At 35.2% G+C, this 19,867-nt stretch overlaps 1 protein-coding gene across 3 annotated transcripts in view; it reads left to right on the top strand.

The window, feature by feature from the left end:
• The window catches only part of LOC128206856 (cAMP-dependent protein kinase regulatory subunit-like), a 107,065-nt gene extending 94,106 nt beyond the window's left edge, over positions 1-12,959 (top strand). For all 3 annotated transcript variants that reach the window (XM_052909565.1, XM_052909571.1, XM_052909557.1), the window contains 4 exons: positions 1,864-1,924; positions 7,407-7,528; positions 7,768-7,849; positions 8,827-12,959. In XM_052909565.1, the coding sequence (XP_052765525.1) occupies positions 1,864-1,924; positions 7,407-7,528; positions 7,768-7,849; positions 8,827-8,999 (438 nt within the window). In that variant the 3' untranslated portion in view covers positions 9,000-12,959. The remainder of the gene's footprint in view (positions 1-1,863; positions 1,925-7,406; positions 7,529-7,767; positions 7,850-8,826) is intronic.
• The last annotated feature ends 6,908 nt before the right edge of the window (positions 12,960-19,867 follow it).

The raw sequence follows: 19,867 nt of genomic DNA, 5'->3' as shown, positions 1-19,867 counted from the left end.
CACTCGTACAGTCAAGAAAAATATTAAAGACTGATACTTCATCCACTCACCCATAGGGACTCATACTAAATTGATGGAAATTTGAAATTTTTACATTTATTGAAAAAAAATTGCAAGAAACACGTGATAATGTTAAATTGGGTTAGAACTGCATTTCAAAACTGCAGACTTTAAAGACAATATTTGTGCATATTATCAACATTTGTTGAAAGGATCCAGCCGTTAGTATGTTAGTTTCATTCTACTTTTGATTTCCCACACTTTATTTTGTAAAAAAAAAAATCCGTAAAATGTGCATTTTACAAACCATGAACGAGTCTCTTGCAAAATATGTATTACAGCATAAAAATCAATCTGATATTCAAGAGGGAATTCTTTGAAAGCTTAAATAATACTGCTTAAAAGCTTTTCAGAAAAATGAAATTATGTCTCTGTAATGCTAAGTCTTCTAAGTGTGAAATTAAATAAGCTTGAAATTGTTTTACATATGCCTGCAATTTTCTCTGAAATTCAATTGTTAAATTTCAGGATAAATCCCAAGAGATCTAAATTTCAGACTATCATAACATTTTTAAGTTGCATTTTTAAAAAAAGAATATAAAGATACTTGGAAATGGATACAGCTCTTGGCCTCAATCCTGTGAACTCATTTTAATATTCATGATCGGGATTTTCTTTGAAGACAATGGAAATGATCAATTCTTTTACTTTTGTAAACATAATTGGGAAATAAAAGTGCAGTGAGACAAATCTTTTGAGAAACTTAATTGTCCAAGCAATAAACAACTGATTTTATGATAGTTAAGTGAAATAATTGGTGTTGTCAAACAACGGTGCTTAAAATCTATGAGTTCATCAAATCTATGAGTCTTATTTTAAATGCCTGTTGTTACAGCAAGAATCTATTGAACTTATTAAGAAATGAAGATGATGAAAATGTTCTTGAATTATTGGTATTAGATGTTTCATGATATTAAAATCTTTCAAACTGTTTTTAGTTTTTTGCAATGACACTCTTTTCAAAACATCACTTTGCATCTAAGTTTTTTAAATGTATTATCTAGTACACAATTTTCAGTCAAAGTGACTTAAAACAAACAACATATTTTGAAAACAAGAAAACAAATTCAGAGAAATTTGAAGAAAACAATTGATGAGGTGTTATGGTAGACTTGCTGAAGCCAGAGTTGGTGTCCTGCAAAAACTTCAACCATGACCATGATCTCAAAAACATTTTGGAATAATTACCCATGAAACTTAGTACACATGTTGCCAGAGACAAAATGCACATTAGTAGCAAGGCCTATTACTTTTGGTATTTATTGATTTATGGCCCTTTTCAACTGAAATAAACAGATGAGTGTTGATGTTTGCTTGGCAGTGCTTTTGTTAAATTTGACTATTTCTGCAAACTTCATTCTCTGTCGCTAATCTTTAAAAATCTCCTAAAGATGAGGTTGTGATATTTTCTCCAGTTGTTAGGAGCTTTTTAAAAGTTATCAATGTTGTTAATGTCATCATCATTAACTTTCAAATCTGTATTGCTCGGGAAGCGTCACAGATTCACTTATGCTCTGCATTGCAAGATTTAAGAGAACGTTGCTGTACTTTATTTATTGAATTTTAGGAACACATCATAGAATATTTCCCCCTTTAAAAGTAAGCAAAGATGATGTTAATCACTTGTTAACTTTAACAAAGTTCTGAACAATCGGCCCAATCAGGGTTACCAAAAATAAATCCTAACATATGAGAACTTTATACGTTACAAATGCTATTTCGCCTGCTAATTTTTTTACATAAAACACAAATCAAATAGCAAATAATTTAGAGCAATTTTCTGAATGTTTTGTTATATTTCAGGGAAGCACAATTAGAAAGAGGAAGATGTATGAAGAATTCCTGGCTAAAGTTTCAATACTCGGTGAGTTGCACGTGCAGGCGACAAGGTTATTGAAAAAGTGGGATAAAATTGTGGATTGCTGTTTTTTGCAGTAGAAAAGGATTGGTTTTATTTTAAACTGGGAAAAGCAATCATTCTAAAAATTGGAAGTTGCCGGATTTAGACTTTGGAGTTCCAGTAACTGTAATGAATTGACAAATTTATCTGGGATAATTTTTATTTGTCTGATTTTCAAAGAAAATTCTAGAAACATTAATAATAGTCTTGATTCTGGCATGAGGTTTCATCCAGTGGTGTTTATCATGCTAGTTTTAGGGGCTGTAGTATATGCAGTAAGTCCAATCACTTCAACAAATAAAACATTAAGATTACTGGCCCTTGGTAAAATGTGTGATGCTTGCATTCACTTTATGGTTTGCAAAACTTTGTCTATATCAATAGGTAGATAAAGGCAGACGTGATCTGAGAAGAAGGTCAAGAAATAACACTTGAAGGGTACATGTATAACTTTTATGGGTGTCAATGAAACATTTTCTCCCCATTGAACTCTTTTAAGATAAATGATCAAAACTTTTGTCAACATTAACCATTTTCTTGACATGAAGATTTGTTTGAGATTGAGAAGGTAAGCCATGTAGATATAGAGGAAATGAATTATTATGTCTCCCCCTCTCTGGGGGAGACATATTGTTTTTGCCCTGTCCGTCAGTCCGGTAGTCCGATAGTCCGGTAGTCCGTCAGTCCGTCAGTCCGTCCGTACGTCACACTTCGTTTCCGATCGATAACTGGAAAACCGCATGACCTAGGATCACCAAACTTGGTAGGGAGGTTGGTCATGAGGTGTAGAAGATCCCTATTGTTTTTGGGGTCACTAGGTCAAAGGTCAAGGTCGCGGCGACCCCCAATGTAAAAAACATTTCCGCTCAATATCTTGACAATGGTTTGACCTAGGTTCACCAAACTTGGTAGGGAGGTTGGTCATGAGGTGTAGAAGATCCCTATTGTTTTTGGGGTCACTAGGTCAAAGGTCAAGGTCGCGGCGACCCCCAATGTAAAAAACATTTCCGCTCAATATCTTGAGAATGGTTTGACCTAGGTTCACCAAACTTGGTAGGGAGGTTGGTCGTGAGGTGTAGAGGATCCCTATTGTTTTTGGGGTCACTAGGTCAAAGGTCAAGGTCGCGGCGACCCCCAATGTAAAAAACATTTCCGCTCAATATCTTGAGAATGGTTTGACCTAGGTTCACCAAACTTGGTAGGGAGGTTGGTCGTGAGGTGTAGAGGATCCCTATTGTTTTTGGGGTCACTAGGTCAAAGGTCAAGGTCGCGGCGACCCCCAATGTAAAAAACATTTCCGCTCAATATCTTTAGAATGGCTTGACCTAGGTTCACCAAACTTGGTAGGGAGGTTGGTCGTGAGGTGTAGAGGATCCCTATTGTTTTTGGGGTCACTAGGTCAAAGGTCAAGGTCGCGGTGACCCCCAATATAAAAAACATTTCTGCTCAAAATCTTGAGAACGGTTTGACCTAGGTTCACCAAACTTGGTAGGGAGGTTGGTCATGAGGTGTAGAAGATCCCTATTGTTTTTGGGGTCACTAGGTCAAAGGTCAAGGTCGCGGCGACCCCCAATGTAAAAAACATTTCCGCTCAATATCTTGAGAATGGTTTGACCTAGGTTCACCAAACTTGGTAGGGAGGTTGGTCGTGAGGTGTAGAGGATCCCTATTGTTTTTGGGGTCACTAGGTCAAAGGTCAAGGTCGCGGCGACCCCCAATGTAAAAAACATTTCCGCTCAATATCTTGAGAATGGTTTGACCTAGGTTCACCAAACTTGGTAGGGAGGTTGGTCGTGAGGTGTAGAGGATCCCTATTGTTTTTGGGGTCACTAGGTCAAAGGTCAAGGTCGCGGCGACCCCCAATATAAAAAACATTTCTGCTCAAAATCTTGAGAACGGTTTGACCTAGGTTCACCAAACTTGGTAGGGAGGTTGGTCATGAGGTGTAGAAGATCCCTATTGTTTTTGGGGTCACTAGGTCAAAGGTCAAGGTCGCGGCGACCCCCAATGTAAAAAACATTTCCGCTCAATATCTTGAGAATGGTTTGACCTAGGTTCACCAAACTTGGTAGGGAGGTTGATCATGAGGTTTAGAAAACTCCTATGTTTTGGGGGGTCACAAGGTCAAAGGTCAACGTCGCTGTGACCTCTAATGTAAAAAAATATTTCCGTGCAATATCAGGAGAATGCTTTGATCTAGGTTCACCAAACTTTGAAGTGAGGTTGGTCATGATGTCTAGTTGATTTTGCAATCAGTTGGTCAAAGGTCAAGGTCACTGACCTTGAGGTGAAGAACCGGTTTCTGCTCAATAACTCAAGAACGTTTACACCCAGGAACTTCATACTTGGTATGCCAGTTAGTCATGACTAGTTGATGGCCCCTATTGATTTTGGGATCCATCATTGATTATTTCTCACCTACGACCACACAATGGGGGAGACATGCGCTTTTTCGAAAAAGCAACCTCTAGTTTTATTTTCCTGTCTACCATGTCTACAAAATTCTTTAATGTCTTTAACTTGCTCTCTTTCTTCCTGACACTTCAAAGACAGCCATCATTCATGGTCAACCTCATTTTATCACTTTTTCTAAGAATCAATATACTGGTACTGGGCATTAATATATCTGTCACAGAACAAGAGATAATTGGTTTGTCTAGTCCTACATTGAGTTGAATGACCAGATATATTTGATGTCTGATGGCTTCTTGTCATTCAAGCAGTTTGTTTGGATTGTATCCCCATATTTTTCATTTCGATATAAGTCCTGAAGTAATTGGATTGTTTTATTTCTAGTCTTACAGTGAGTTGAACAACCAGGTATATTTTATTTTCTATGGCTTCCCATCAATAAAAGTAGTTTCTCTGGGTTGTATCCCCTGTATTTTTAGCTCGACTATTCGAAGAATAAGGAGAGCTATACTACTCACCCAAGCGTCAGCGTCACCCCTTGGTTAAGGTTTTGCGTGCAAGCACACATAGGTTTATTTCTCAGCAACTACTTGAGGTATTGCATTTATACAATGGTACTCAATCATCCAACCTACTTAATTAACCAAGTTTGATAACTCTACTTTGCATTTAATGCCAAAAATAGGCCTTTATTATTTGACTTAGAAATTCTGGTTAAGGTTTTGCGTGCAAGCACACATAGGTTAATATCTCAGCAACTGCTTGAGGTATTGCATTGAGACTTGATACAATGGTACTCAACCATCCAATCTACTTAATTTACCAAATAAGTTAACTCTAGTTTGCATTTAATGCAAATAATTGCCCTTTATTATTCGACTTTGGTGAAGGTTTTGCATGTAAGCACACATAGGTTAATATCTCAGCAACATCTGGATGAATTGCATTGAGACTTTATAAAATGGTACTCAACCATCCAATCTACTTAAACAACCAAGTAAGATAACTCTAGTTTGCATTAAATTCAAATAATGGCCCTTTTTTATTCAACATAGAAATTCTGGTTAAGGTTTTGCATGTAACCACTTTTAAGTCAATGCTTCAGCAAATACATCATGTATTGCATTGAAACTTTACACACAGGCTCCCAACCATTTAAACTTCTTATTTAATCAAGTAAGATAACTCTATCTTTCATATTATATAATTTTTGCCCCTTTATTATGCGACTTAGAAATTCTGGTTAAGGTCTTTGATGTTAGCACACATAGGATAATATCTCAGCAACTACTTGATGTATTGCATTGAGACTTTATACAATGGTATTCAACCACTCAACCTAATTGAATAATCAAGTTAGATAACTGTGTTTTGCAAATAATGGCCCTTTATTATTACACTTAAAAATTCTGGTTAAAATTTTGCATGTGACCACATTTATGTTAATAATTATCTCCGCACATCATGTATTGCATTGAAATCTAATCTAACAGTGATCCATGCATGTTTCGCCAAAACTTTTCAATCCTTACACTGAAAAGCGGTGGAATAGTCGAGCGCGCTGTCTCTGTGACAGCTCTTGTTTATAATATAACTGGTTTGTATTAGTTATAAGTATAACATTGAGCTGAATGTACTCCCTATGGCTTTCAATCAGAACACCTCAGCCATTGTCCATAGAAAACAACCTCGGATGTATGCCAAGTAGATCATAAAATAAATAATAAATAAATAATCATATTAAATAATTGAAGTGTTTTAATGTGTAATTTGTATTTCTAATTTCAAATTGATTCCCAGTAAAATTAATTATTCCATAAAAAAATTAAGATTCCTGAGATTAAAGTCCTTAGGCTTAACTGCTAAATTGAAATTACTACTTGGACCTACTTGCAGTATATATATAGGGGGGGGGGGGGGGGGGGGGGTATGTTATCCATGGGGTGACATAGCAACAAAAGGAAAATTATGTAAAAATAATTTCTATGAAAGGTTGTTAGGCAGAAACATCAATAAAGATTTAAACGATTTTTACAAAAATGGATAATAAACTAGAAGTATTTAATACATTATTTTTATGAATATTTTGGTGAAACTACCAGACAGTATGAACAAATTACAATAGAAAGTATGCACTCGAGTCTTTTAAATGTTGGCTATTCTTCCAGACAAGATTACCATATTGAGGGCTTAGTGCAAGACGGACCTACCACCTTATATTTCTGTATCGAGCTAAGTCAGACTTGCACCATGCCCTTAATTTCTTACCTAGGGAATGTGTTTGTATTTCATACAGTCTTAAGAATAAGCTGTCAGGGTTGGTTTTCAATTTTTCATTTATTCTGTCTGAGCTCCATGTTAATTCTAGCGTGCTGTTGAATGACAGAAACATTTTAGCAGGTCTAATAAAATCAAAGCTGTCCAAGAATTTTGCATTACAGAAACTCTGGTGCAACCTCTGTGTTTTTATTGGTGTTTTGTCCATCAGATGGTAATGTGATTAAATAAATCACATTAACTGAGATTTAGTTAGCGATGAAATTGGAAATTGCTGCGAAAATGTGATTTGTACATTGTGAATTTCTAATAATAATAAGTGTTTGTACAGGCAGTTGAATGACAGGAAGTATAATTTGGCTCTGGTAATTTTCAATATCAAAAGACTTTCCTGTTGAAGGTGGCCAGGAAATTGTGAGGAAATTGTTATAGACCTTGCTAATCCTAACATAAATGACGCAACGCCATTGGTCCAGGACTGGTCATGCCGTGACTCCATATTTTTCCATACTGGGTCACTGAATTATATTGTCCAACATGGAATCTTTTTTTCTGATTCTGGTTAATAAATGAAACATTTCCCATAAATTGAACAATATAATACGGGGCGGAGGAAAACACATTCTGGTTTGAACTTCGCTCTCACCAAATATGGTTTTCTTTGCCCCTTATATCCTATATTGGGTCATGTACAAACCCTGTTAATTACAATAGACAGGGAGATATTTACTTACCCTATATCTTGTCCATATTTTAGAGAATCTGGACAAGTGGGAGCGCCTTACAGTGGCAGATTCCCTGGAGCCCGTACAGTTTGAAGATGGCCAGGAAATTGTGAGGCAGGGTGAACCGGGAGATGACTTCTTCATCATCCTTGAGGTAAACACAGGGCATCTGCAATGTAGTGAACTGCAATAAGGAGAAATGGGCTTATCAGCTTTGGCATTATGTTGTATCAAACTTTATGTACCCATGATCTTAAATATACATCAGACAGTGGGAACCTCAGTTGTATTTTTACTAACAAAAAACTTTGATATCCCATGTTTTGCTTACATCATAATTATTTACTTTAAAAAAATTAATACAAACTAAACTTACCTGACAATGTATTACAGGGCCAGGCAGCTGTGTTACAGAGGCGTTCAGATAACGAAGAACCAGTGGAAGTGGGCAGACTCGGAACATCAGACTACTTTGGTAATTTGGTCTCATCATATGACATCAAATATTGTGTATTCTTAGACGTAGGCAATGTCCCCATTCTCTTTTCATAATATGGTCAGGGGATTCATAGTGGTTACGCCTTTCCCTCCCATTCCACTGCATTCCGCATCTTTCAAAAGATCGGATACCTGAAAGGATTGTTACATATTATTTGGCAATTTACATTTTATATTCTCTTAAGTGTTTTGTTAAAATATAATGTTATTTTCACTGCTCTTATTGTCACTGCTCTAACAGACACTTTTCTAACTGTATTGCTTAATAGAATAAGCCTTCATATTGCAATAGACACACTTGTTTGAAAAAAAAAAATGACAAATTTTGTGGGTGTGCCTTACTTTATGTTTCTATTGCCATATTCCAATTAATGCCAATTAAATCAACATTTGTATTGGATTTTAGCAGAAAAGAATCAGAAAATTTGCTATATCTCAGTTTAAGGTAAAATTTTACTGCAACGTGACCACAGCAAATGATATTTTCACTGGTAGCTAGGATATTTGTAAAAGTATTCCTTTTTATGATGACTTTTTAAAATAAACAACATCATTTATTTCTTGCATCTATCAGTTAGTCAATCATAAATTACTTCCCTCTCTTGTGTAACCATTTACTAATTCATTAACTTAGTTATTAAGTAAATCATGAGTAACTTCCCTTTACTGTTTAGTCACTAATGATTGCCTTCCCGCTAACATTTAGTTGATCATGAGTTACTTCCTCTTTCATTTAGTTAATCATGAGTGACTTCCTCTCTCATATAGTAAATATTAAGTGACCTCCTTTCCTCATCTAGTCAGTTATAACTAACTACCCCATCAGTTTTAGTTGATTATGAGTGACTTCCCTTCCTCATTTGATTTATTATTAATGCCTTCCCTCTTGCATTTAGTCAATCATGAGTGACTTCCCTTCCTCATTTATTTCATCATGACTTATTTCTTTTCCAGGTGAGATTGCATTACTATTGAACCGTCCAAGAGCTGCCACGGTGATTTCACGAGGACCTCTCAAATGTGTCAAGCTGGATCGCGGCAGATTTGAACGTGTTCTAGGGCCCTGTTCAGACATTCTTAAACGAAACATCTCACAATACAATAGTTATGTGTCTCTGTCAGTGTAATAGTAATAGGGGCTTATCATTTCAAATGGACTTTTAGATATATCTTTTCAAACTCCACACCATGGTTACTAACCCTTTGCTGTACAATAATCACTGCCGTCACAATCAACATGTGATGATCATCGAAATCATGTGACTTTCAGCATATTATAAAAAATATTTCAAATATACATTGTTATATAACTTAAATGTATAAGTTTAAACTGAACAATACAGCATTAAGATAAAATAAAAAACATGAAAAGTGGACAGCTGAAATCCAGCTGTTTTTCTGAAGTTGTGGCAGAGGTTAGCTCTGCTGTCAAGGGAGATCACTCTGACTGTGTTGGAGATTGATAGCTATTATCTATTAGTGTTATGGCATTGACTTAGAGAGGTTTGAGGGGAGATAAATAGGGGCATGATTTTGTTTAGAGTTGTGTCTGGTGTTATGGCATTTGTTAGAAATATTAAACTAGGGTGGGTAAACAGTTGGAATATATGAAACTTTGGCATATAAACGCTGTTGAATGAAGGGATATTTGTTGAAGATGAGCATTCTTATAAAATAAAACCAATTTCTTTCCTTTTTTATAAATCAAGCTTCTGAAAGATACATGTATGACCATTTTATCATATATAATTATGATTTCTTGAAATAAATTCTGATAAACTACTTTATAACTGGGGCATATTCCTGTATGACTCTAGTGAGCCATCGACATGCAAGGGTTAGGTCTCAAAATGTCACATGGGGCTGAAGTGGGACGTGTGTCCACACTGGCAAGAACATTATGAAGAATACAGTAACAAAAGACTTGCCATTTATGAATAACCAATATAAATTTGTACGCCAGGGCGTACTGGAGTATGCCTAGGTGCGCCCCTGGTAACTACCAAGTTTTAAAGTTGAAATCTCAGGTTATGGCTTGGTTAAGACTTGTGTAGTGTACAATACTTGATAACAGCTTGAGGTGTTCATAAAATGCATACATAGCTCATTATTGAGCAGTAGATGTGGCAATTACTTGGAATTTCTACCGCCCTATATACTAATAGACTTTTTATAACAAAATGATTTATTGAATCCAAGTCCTTATGCACTTGTTATTCCATGGTTAAAATGCGACTTGTGAATCTCCATTCGTTATGAGTAATAATTTATAGAGTGATTTGACATGCTGTCATTTTTCATGAGTGATGTCGGACATACGACATTCAAAATTAACTGAAATTAATATCATAAAACACTAATTCAAAGGTAGTCTTGATAAAAAAAATCTGTATGAATTATTAAGATATTTCTAGATGGCAAATGATCATTATCATGTTGTTATAAATTAATCTGCATATCTTAGATAGGGATAAAATAGCAATAACTTACCAAAATATGACTTTGTGCAAGACTGTCTATTATGCGTATATTTAAGCATAAATTGTTATGTATTGAAATGTTTATTGTTACGAATGCATCTGAGAATGTGTTATTATAGGTGATTTTTCTTTCATTTTCAAAGATTGCAGCTTTTCATCACATTTTTTTTATTTATGCATTTAGAAGTTTTAGAAATTTCATTGTCATATCATCCAACCATTGATCATGATGTTTAAATGTTTTCGCATTTATTGTAGTTCTTTAAAAGAAAGTTAAAAATTCTAATAAGAAACACAGAGCACTGGTTGTGATGGTGCGATGTTCTGATCGAATAAAATGAAATAAAGAATGATGGATGCCAAAAATCTGCGAAAATTTATTATTATTATAATCACAATGAGTTTTCCATGAACTTTATAACTTATCAACCATAAAATACATGTGTTTAATATCATTTGTTGAGGCAGTATGTTGGGTAAATTTGAAATATTTATTACACAAATGATGTTTTCATACCAACATTATTATTGATTTACACTTACGATTATTCCTGATTTGATGAACGATTGTAGTCTATTACAATCAATAATGATATTTATCCAATTATTATTCAACACTTCATTAAAGTATGTAATGGATTATTAGAAATATTTCTTGAAAAAAAAATAAAAAAAATATGTAAATCAAAATAATGTTTCTAGTCTAATAATCCGCATCAGACTTTTTATAATAATTTCGGTTGCGGTTTCTTGTTACATTTTTAAACTTTTGAATAATAAAAAATCTTGTTTCCATGCCTGGTAAATAAATTACTAAACCTTCATATAACATCAACATGAAAACCAATTCTTAATTTATTTACTGATTATAAACGGGTAAATTTGCTTGAAACTATGTTACACCAGTAATGTTACTATGATGTTTTGCTTGAAAGCGATAAAGGAAGTTAAACATGTATTTTGAAACATTTCTTAGTTACGTTAGGTCCGAATTTTAAGGTAGTGATACAAAATTTTGAAAACTAAATCCAAGATGATTTTTTGTTCAACATTTTAATTGGAATAATTAAATTTCGTTTTAAGGCTAAACATATTTGTAACCACTCCTTTAGTGAGCCATGTATATGCAAAACCTTTATCCAATTTGGATTGTTAAGCGCTTCTCCATTGGTCTGATGAATTAGAATGCTTAACCATTGGTCGGATGTGATGTTAAATGCCTCTCCATTGGTCGAATGGATGTGATGTTAAATGGCTCTCCATTTGTCGAATGGAAGTGATGAATGTGTTATAAAATGCATGATATAGAACGTTTGTTGGACTATTTGACAGTCTATTTATTAACCGAATTGATTGAGATTACTAGCAGCTTTTGAATTATGTACATATTGTATAATCCAGAATCCATAAATTGTCCAGGAACTGTACTTTTGTTGTTGAATAAACAAGAATATATACATACCGGGTATTGACATGAAAATCATGTTACATGCACTGCTATAGTTTGTGAGAATCTTTGTGATTGGATTATTAGGACTAAATCAGTTATAAGTATTTGCATTTTTGTAAAATAATGAAATGATTATATTGCTGTTACATTTTTAATTGTTGAAATGTAGAGTAGAATTATTCTGTAAAACACTACAATGCGCGGTGTAGGTATCATGCTGTTTTAAATAAAACTGATATTAATGCATAATTGCATATAAACAAGCCAGAGTATACATTGCATGTTAGTATTAGAAATGTTTTTGATCTTTTTGATAGCAAATATCACACAAGCAGGAAATATGACATCAATCCTTACTGTTACTGTAATTAGAATGGTGAAACGAACCCATGAGGTAACATGTTTTGGACCATTATGCTGTCATGTATTTTTTTGACAAATAATATCTTTGATATATTCATGATAGGGAAAAGTGATCATTCAAATATTTTCTATATTATAAAGACCCATTTCTGCTCGTTGCAGTTCAATGCTTAAGGAGCTTTAATAGGCCAGTCATTGATGTATTCTTGTAAGTATGGTGTACCTTTTGAGCCAAAAATCAACATTTTTCAGTACATCCTTGATACTTTAATACCACTATTTAATTTATACTTGCAGCTTTTGGTCTTTCTCCGGGGAAAAAGAGTATTTGTACTTACCTATGTGTTTGCAGTTACCATGCCATTTTATGTATAAAATAGTATGAAAGTCTACTGTACTGTAGGGTTTCAATGTTAAAACAACAAAATAATATAAGACTATACACAATGAAAATGTAAACCACTTTTTTACTATGAAAATATAATCCTTCTTAACGCAAATATAAACCATGTTGAAATATGTAGTCCATTTACAGGTTTTTTGGGGGTTTTTTTGGCTTAAATGGTACTTCATAATTTAGTCCTTAGCTTCGCAAATCTAGACCAGTGACTGCTGAAAATTGAATTAGTGATTTTTAAATGTGTGTATCTTCTGTATTATTGTATTGATATTTTACAGGCAATGTATTGAGTTGCATAGACATATTGTAGGAATTATGTTAAAATCTGTGAATGGAATGTGTAAAAACCTGTAAAACAGTTACATGATATGGTTTGAATAAACAGATAAATGTATATATAGAGTTGTCTTTTAATGCTTCAACTAAATGTTGTATCTGTATCTGTATCTGTATGGGTACGTCAAAGCTACCAATACTGGCTTTCACTTGACGGGGGTGTGCGCATAAAATTAGTTTTTATTTGTCTGTAAGTAGAGCTGATTTGAAGCAATCTATGGTTGATGAATCTACCACACTGTCACTTAATTGATTCCACTCTGGAACAGTTCTCACGAAGAATGAGTTCTTGAAATTGGCTGATCTACTATCTATATTTGAAAAGCACTGTTTGTTATTATTCACTGAGTTTTCCACAATGTTTTTGGTGATAAAGTTTTCAAAACGTTTAGCCCTAATTGTTCGTTTCGGTCTCAAAGGTGTGAGATAGTGTTCAATATTGATGGCCGGTACGTGCCCTTTCACCATCTTGTACAGAAAGGTCAACCGCTGGTGGCGACGTCTCTCTTGAAGTGGGAGGAGGTCTAGTTGGGACAGCATCTCTGTGACTGCACCATCATGTCGAGAGCGGTAATCCCTAGTGATGAAGCGTGCTGCCGATCGCTGGATTTTCTCTAGTCGGTTGATGTCACTGGTTGAGTAGGGGTCCCAAATGACGCAGCCATACTCGAGCTTGGACCGAACTAGAGCCAGGTATGCGTTCCTCCTGTATTCTTTTGGACAGTACCGGAGGTTGCGACGTAGAAATCCAAGGGTTGAATTGGCCTTCTTTGCTATGTTGGTTATGTGGTTATTCCACTTCATATCTTCGGAGAATGTTATGCCGAGGTAGGGGTTGGTTTCTACACGTTGTAGTATGGAGTTGTTGATCTGGTAGAAGAAGCTGGATTTGTGCTTTGAGCTCAGAAGGTAGCACTTCTTCGCGTTAAACTTCATCCCCCAGTCGTTGGCCCATTGTTGTAGAGCGTCTAGGTCTTGTTGCAGCTGTTTGTGGTCTCGGAACGAGTTAATCGCCCGGTATAGCAGGCAGTCGTCAGCAAAAAGTCGGATGGTGGACTTCACTCTCTCGGGCAAGTCGTTGATATGGCAGAGGAACAGCAAGGGTCCGAGCACAGTGCCTTGGGGGACGCCGGATCCAACGGGGACTTGCCGGGACTTCTCACCTTCAACGACGACACACATTTCTCGCAGAGTCAGGAAGTGGGAGATCCATTTCAGTAGTGGTCCTCGAATTCCATAATTCTCTAGCTTGAGGAGCAGTCGTTGATGAGGCACTGTGTCGAACGCCTTGCTGAAGTCCAGTATGATGGTATCCACCTGCTTGTTGCGATCGAAATGCCCAAGGAGATCATGTGCAGTGACGACGAGCTGGGATTCGCACGAGTAACCCGACCTGAAACCGTGGTTCAGAGATGTAAGAACGTTGTTGTTGTCTAGATGGTTGAGGATGTGGTGGCAAATGATGTGTTCCAGTAGTTTGGAGACAACGCAGGTGAGAGACACAGGACGGTAGTTCTCAGCAGTGTGACGATCCCCCTTTTTGTAGACAGGCGCTACGTTTGCATTCCTCCAGTCATATGGCAGCTCACCGGTGTCAACTGAGCGCTGGAATATGGCAGTGATGGCAGGTGTGGCTTCCGCAGCACAAGACTGGAGAACGCGGTAGTAAATCAGTTTCCAGTTCCAATTACTTCTCACTTACCTACAAATTAGCGTATAATAATGATAGTGAACCATTTTCATTTCAAGATCATATACATGTATAAAACAGTATTTACACCTCAACTTCCATTCCTTAAATGAACTACTTTCCTGCAATTGCAATTATCATCCAATGAACGCAACATCTTCGGATCGTGAGTCATCACCCATGTATATTGAAAAGTATTCATCTTGTTATTCTTTGTATTGTCAGCAGGCTTCGAAAAAATTGAATCAACATGTTAGAAAGTGTAAAATTATGATATGTTAATTGTATTGTTGTCATTCATGTTTTAATTTTACGTTTATAAGTGATTTGAACAGAAGTGATGGATTTTTTTCCGCATTATTATGATTTCATTTGAAAATCTGTTTCATGTTACCTTCAGGTCGTTCTATTTACAGAACAGGTGAGAAAGAATTACTTGAAAAGTATTTTTTAAATGAAATGAAGTATTTTTTAACATTTTTTTAATGAAATGATGAACTATTGGTGTAAATTAAGTAATGAATAGCGTAATGTATGTCATAATCGGGGATATAAACAAAATAGGTCTGGTTAAAGTGGACTTCACACACTTTAACCAGCCCAATTGCGTTCATACCCAAATAATGACAACCTTTCTTTGAAAACAGCTATCCCCAACATGCCGGTGGTTACCTATTACCGGTGTCATCCGAATATCTTGTTCATAAAACGTACTTCCAGAATCATTTGTTTACAATATCTCTTGATTTATGTCAATGTGAAACTTTTAATAAATATGTAGTTCATAAGGGTAAAATCACTCCTAAAATCTACTTCCAGAATGACGGCATAATTTTGTGTAAATATAGAAAGATATATCAGGAATGCATTTCAATATATATTTAGTCATTCTAGAGTAGTGTCCAGGCCCTGTTTTTAAAAAGGTACCTTTTGAAAACGTGTCGTGATTACTGTTTGAATACTCCAATCCGGATTGCTGTTAACTTCAAATTGATTGAAAATAGTGTCCAACTGGTCTGCATTAAATATATCTGTTTTAAATCAATAGAATTTTAAAGTTTTTTTTTAATTCTAAACGTCGTTCGCAGACAATAAATAAGTTCTTCCAAAATAGAAATACAGAATCATTCAAATTTGCTGCCACTCCCCGACTTCGTTTTGTAAACATGTCTTAAAACACATCCGTATAGTACAGAACGAATTTATTTTCACCGGCGGTTGTTTCCCTTGAAAATATTCTTTCATTTCCGTACTGTTATTTAACTTAAATCTGGTGTTTGTTTAAAGAAATACCGATGTGGCTGATATTAGCTGTAAACACGGCGTTTTGTTGGGCACGTGAGGTTTACGCGCCAATTATGGGGGTGGTGCTAAAACCCGGTACCCGGTATCGATATTGGGAAAATCCGTTATCACAGTTTATGATACCGGATTATGGCGATACCGGTGTTTCGTCACATTCGGTACCGGGTAATATTATATTCTCAAAAGAAATCCCGGTATCGATAGGCCCGGTATCAATGTCCACAATTATCAACTATGACTTTGAATATCATAAAAAGTGAGTTTGATTGAACGAAAAATAGCATAATTACATGTATTAGTAGGTTGACAGTCTCCTTAAAATTACACACTTTTATCAAGCTGTAAATCTCGAATACAATAGATTATATTTCAATAATAATTGTCTTTTTATTTTATCGTGATATTTGGGGAAATATATTTGGAAAGAAATGATTCATTTTAATTAACAACCAGTGTGTGTTGATCTTTAAAACGCCTGCGTGCTTATTTGATTTCGCACTGTTTTTCTCGGTAAGTTAAAGTGTTTTAGGTCTTATATGTATGCAAAATCGTATAAAAGAAACTTTCAATTTTGCAGTCTAAGTCACGCCTTTAAAACTTTTTTGTTAGTGTATGAGTTGTTATGACAACGAGCTTGTAATGTTTTAATTGGTCAAAATAAGTAGTCTGTTCCGGTCTGATTTCAAATATAGCAGCTACAAACATGCCTATCTGAGAAAGATTCTGTTCATTCCAAACATGAGGAAATTATAAGAACAGAGTAACGGTTGAGAATGTATATATCTTATAATATTTTAACTTCAGGCATGAGCGGCATGATGACTCCCCGCTGTGCATCCCTTGTTTATTGCACTTGTCTCACAGCATGAGGTCATGTTCATGTGTATCTGTTTATTGGTCAAGTGCCTTTTAAAGTTGACACTTTTATAGTTGATATTCTCATTGTCTGACTAATACATTTCAAATTCTTCACGGTATAAACAATATACATAGCTAAATGAATCAATCAGAGTTATAAACAAATAAGTGTTTTAGGCTGTAGGCCGCTAGGCTTTCAGAACCGTAACTCGGAAATCGCATCGGCAGATCGGCATAACATTTTGAACATTTGGCGAATAAATGCGCGCACGGGCGTATCAGCTCCAGCGCGGTTACAACTGCGGTGGTCACCAACCTAATTTACATTAACATTTACATCGAAAATACCTAGTAAGCAATCTGCTCTAATAGCTACGGACTGCTTTGTGCATATTAACTTGCTTGCTATAAATAGCGCTGAAATGAATTTTAAATATATGTAATGCGGTTAATATAGTTCGAATAAGCTGCGTTTCGCGTAATATAACGCAATTGAAATTGTACAAAAAGCAATTATTTTAATATCGGCGACTTACAGAACGAAATATAAAAAAGAATCCGCAAATAGTTTCAAAATGAACGCGTACTGAATCAAATAAATACATGTTTTATATACCTATGTTTAGAATTTGCTTCGGCGGAGGACCGATAATATCTACATGTATATTGTAGTTAAGAATAGAACGTGGGTCAGCGCATTCGGACAGGTTTATTCCTCGGAAATGAACTCTGAGAAGTCGTTAGAACCCGGAAAAAATATGGATCGTATTATTATCAATTCATAATGTTTTAAATGAAATTATAATACTTCAATTTATCCTACAATCAGTTTTTTGGTGATTGTAGTTCATTCATAAGTATATTTTCTATGTTTTAAATTGCCAAAATCGGTTATTACTTGACATTTTTTTATTGTTAGTTTTTACTCGTGTTTGTGAAATATGTGTCGCATAAAACCATTATCTTCTGTAAGTACATACTAACAACCTTTTTAACCATTACTAAATGAATATTATACACTTTTACCATTCAAATCAAATCGCGTAAAGCGTTGACAGATTATCGACCTGCTACAATTTGTGTCATAGTCTTGTAATGCCGAATGAAACGGAAAGTAAGTGAATATTTCTCAGTTTGTCTCAGTAATTTCAGTCCAATATCTTGAGCATGTAACATAATGCATATTTTTAAAAAAAACTGATATAAATCTGTCCATTTTGTCCACGAGTGACATATGTTGAGGGCATTGTGAGATACATGGACATCGAACATACATGTAATAAATAGTATGTGGGTGATTCGATCCAGAGGTATTTAAAGCAGAGCACGCGCCGGCTATACAATCCTATAATTTCGCGAAATGTGGCTTAAAGCTGAACTCTCATAGATTAACCGTATTGACAACTTTTTTGTCTTTTTTTCCAAAATCAGATGATTCTGCGACAACAACAAAAATAAAAAGTTGTAAAATCGGCCAGTCTGTGAGAATGCAGCTTGAATGACATTTAAATCCTGCCAGTTTTGATATCATATAAATGGAAAGGCCCTGAAGATGATTAATAGCAAATTGTTAAACATGCACATGATATACAATGATATACAAAAAAAAATCCCATTTTTACTACAACCCCTTCTCTAAGGCCCCAGACCCCTTCCCCCTTTTATGAAAAAGCACCTGAAAGTATAAAAATTTAATGCTCAATTTTATCATGGCATTTCTTTCTAGTATTAAGTTGATACTGTCGTAGTTTATTGAGTTAGTCATTTAGTTTTAGAACAGTGAAATCAGAATAAGATAATTATGCTACACTGAAATTTTACCCCGCTCTCACTTTAAAACAAAACATGCAAGTGAGCATGAACAGGATTGGGACACACACTATCACAAACAGAAGTTTGTTTGTTTTGTATTAGTGTCAAATCGAAATGTATTTCACCTTGTGAACACCAAAAGTAAATATACGCCACCTGTGAAATATACAATTTACGATGCTCATTTGGTGAAATATAATTACGTGCTTACTACGGAATGCCGTTAGGGCAATCGCCTATGAATGTGGTGATCTAAAATGCGATACTCGATAGTACGATGATAAAAACGCGAAATCACGAAGCTACGATGGTGAAAACGCGACAGTACGATAACGAAAACTCGATAATACGACAGTACGGTGATGATAATGCGATAAACTATCGTGTTTTCACCATCGTACTTTCGCGTTTTCACCATCGAAATATCGTGATTTCACGTTTTAATCATCGTACTATCGAGTTTTCAAAATTGTACTGTCGTGTTTTCATCATCGTACTATCGCGTTTTCATCATCGTACTGTCGTGTTTTCATCATCGTACCATCGCGTTTTCATCATCGTACTGTCGTGTTTTCAACATCGTACTATCGAGTATCGCGTTTCAGAAAAACACTTTCATAGGCGATGGCACTAACGGCATTCCGTAGCTTACACTAAAACAAACAGTTTTCCTCTATCTCCTAGCAAAATTCGAGGACATATTTCTTTTCTTTTTCTGTCCTTAAAGTAGTTCTATGTACAGCTGAATTCTTTAATAAAAATACTAGTAGTGTAAATCCATTTTCTAGGTCGAAGTAAGAGTTTTTGGATATAAGCCGTCAGAAATGAATGAAAACTGGCGATTCATGAGGTCAACGAGATTTGAATGATCTATCTTATAAAAATATTGCCTTTTAAAGTGTAGAAAAAAGTATAATTATTTACATTTTACAAATCCTTTATTTAAGAAGCAAAGTTTTAAAAACCCACAATGTGTGTCCAAGGTATGAGTCCCATTATGTTTTCGAAATTGAGAGCTTTCGTTTTATTAGAGTTATTTACTTCTGCACTTGAAAACATTGTAACAAGTTTATGGTCCCCATTTTTTTCTCGAAAATGTCGGTCATTAAACAAGTAGGGCTTTGGTCAATTAGGAATTAAGTCACCGGTCATTTTCAAATGGTCGAAATCACAAAAAAATGTAAGTCACTTTCCTAGCTCGAACATTGTATCCGGACGAAAGTCTCCATTTTCACTCTGAAAAAAAACGAGATTTGACAAAAAATATAAAACGAAACCAAACGAATACTTTAGAATCAATT

This window comes from Mya arenaria, chromosome 2, assembly GCF_026914265.1.
Source record: "Mya arenaria isolate MELC-2E11 chromosome 2, ASM2691426v1".
Classification (NCBI taxonomy): Eukaryota; Metazoa; Mollusca; class Bivalvia; order Myida; family Myidae; genus Mya; species Mya arenaria.
This window is presented reverse-complemented; position numbering and strand designations above follow the sequence as displayed.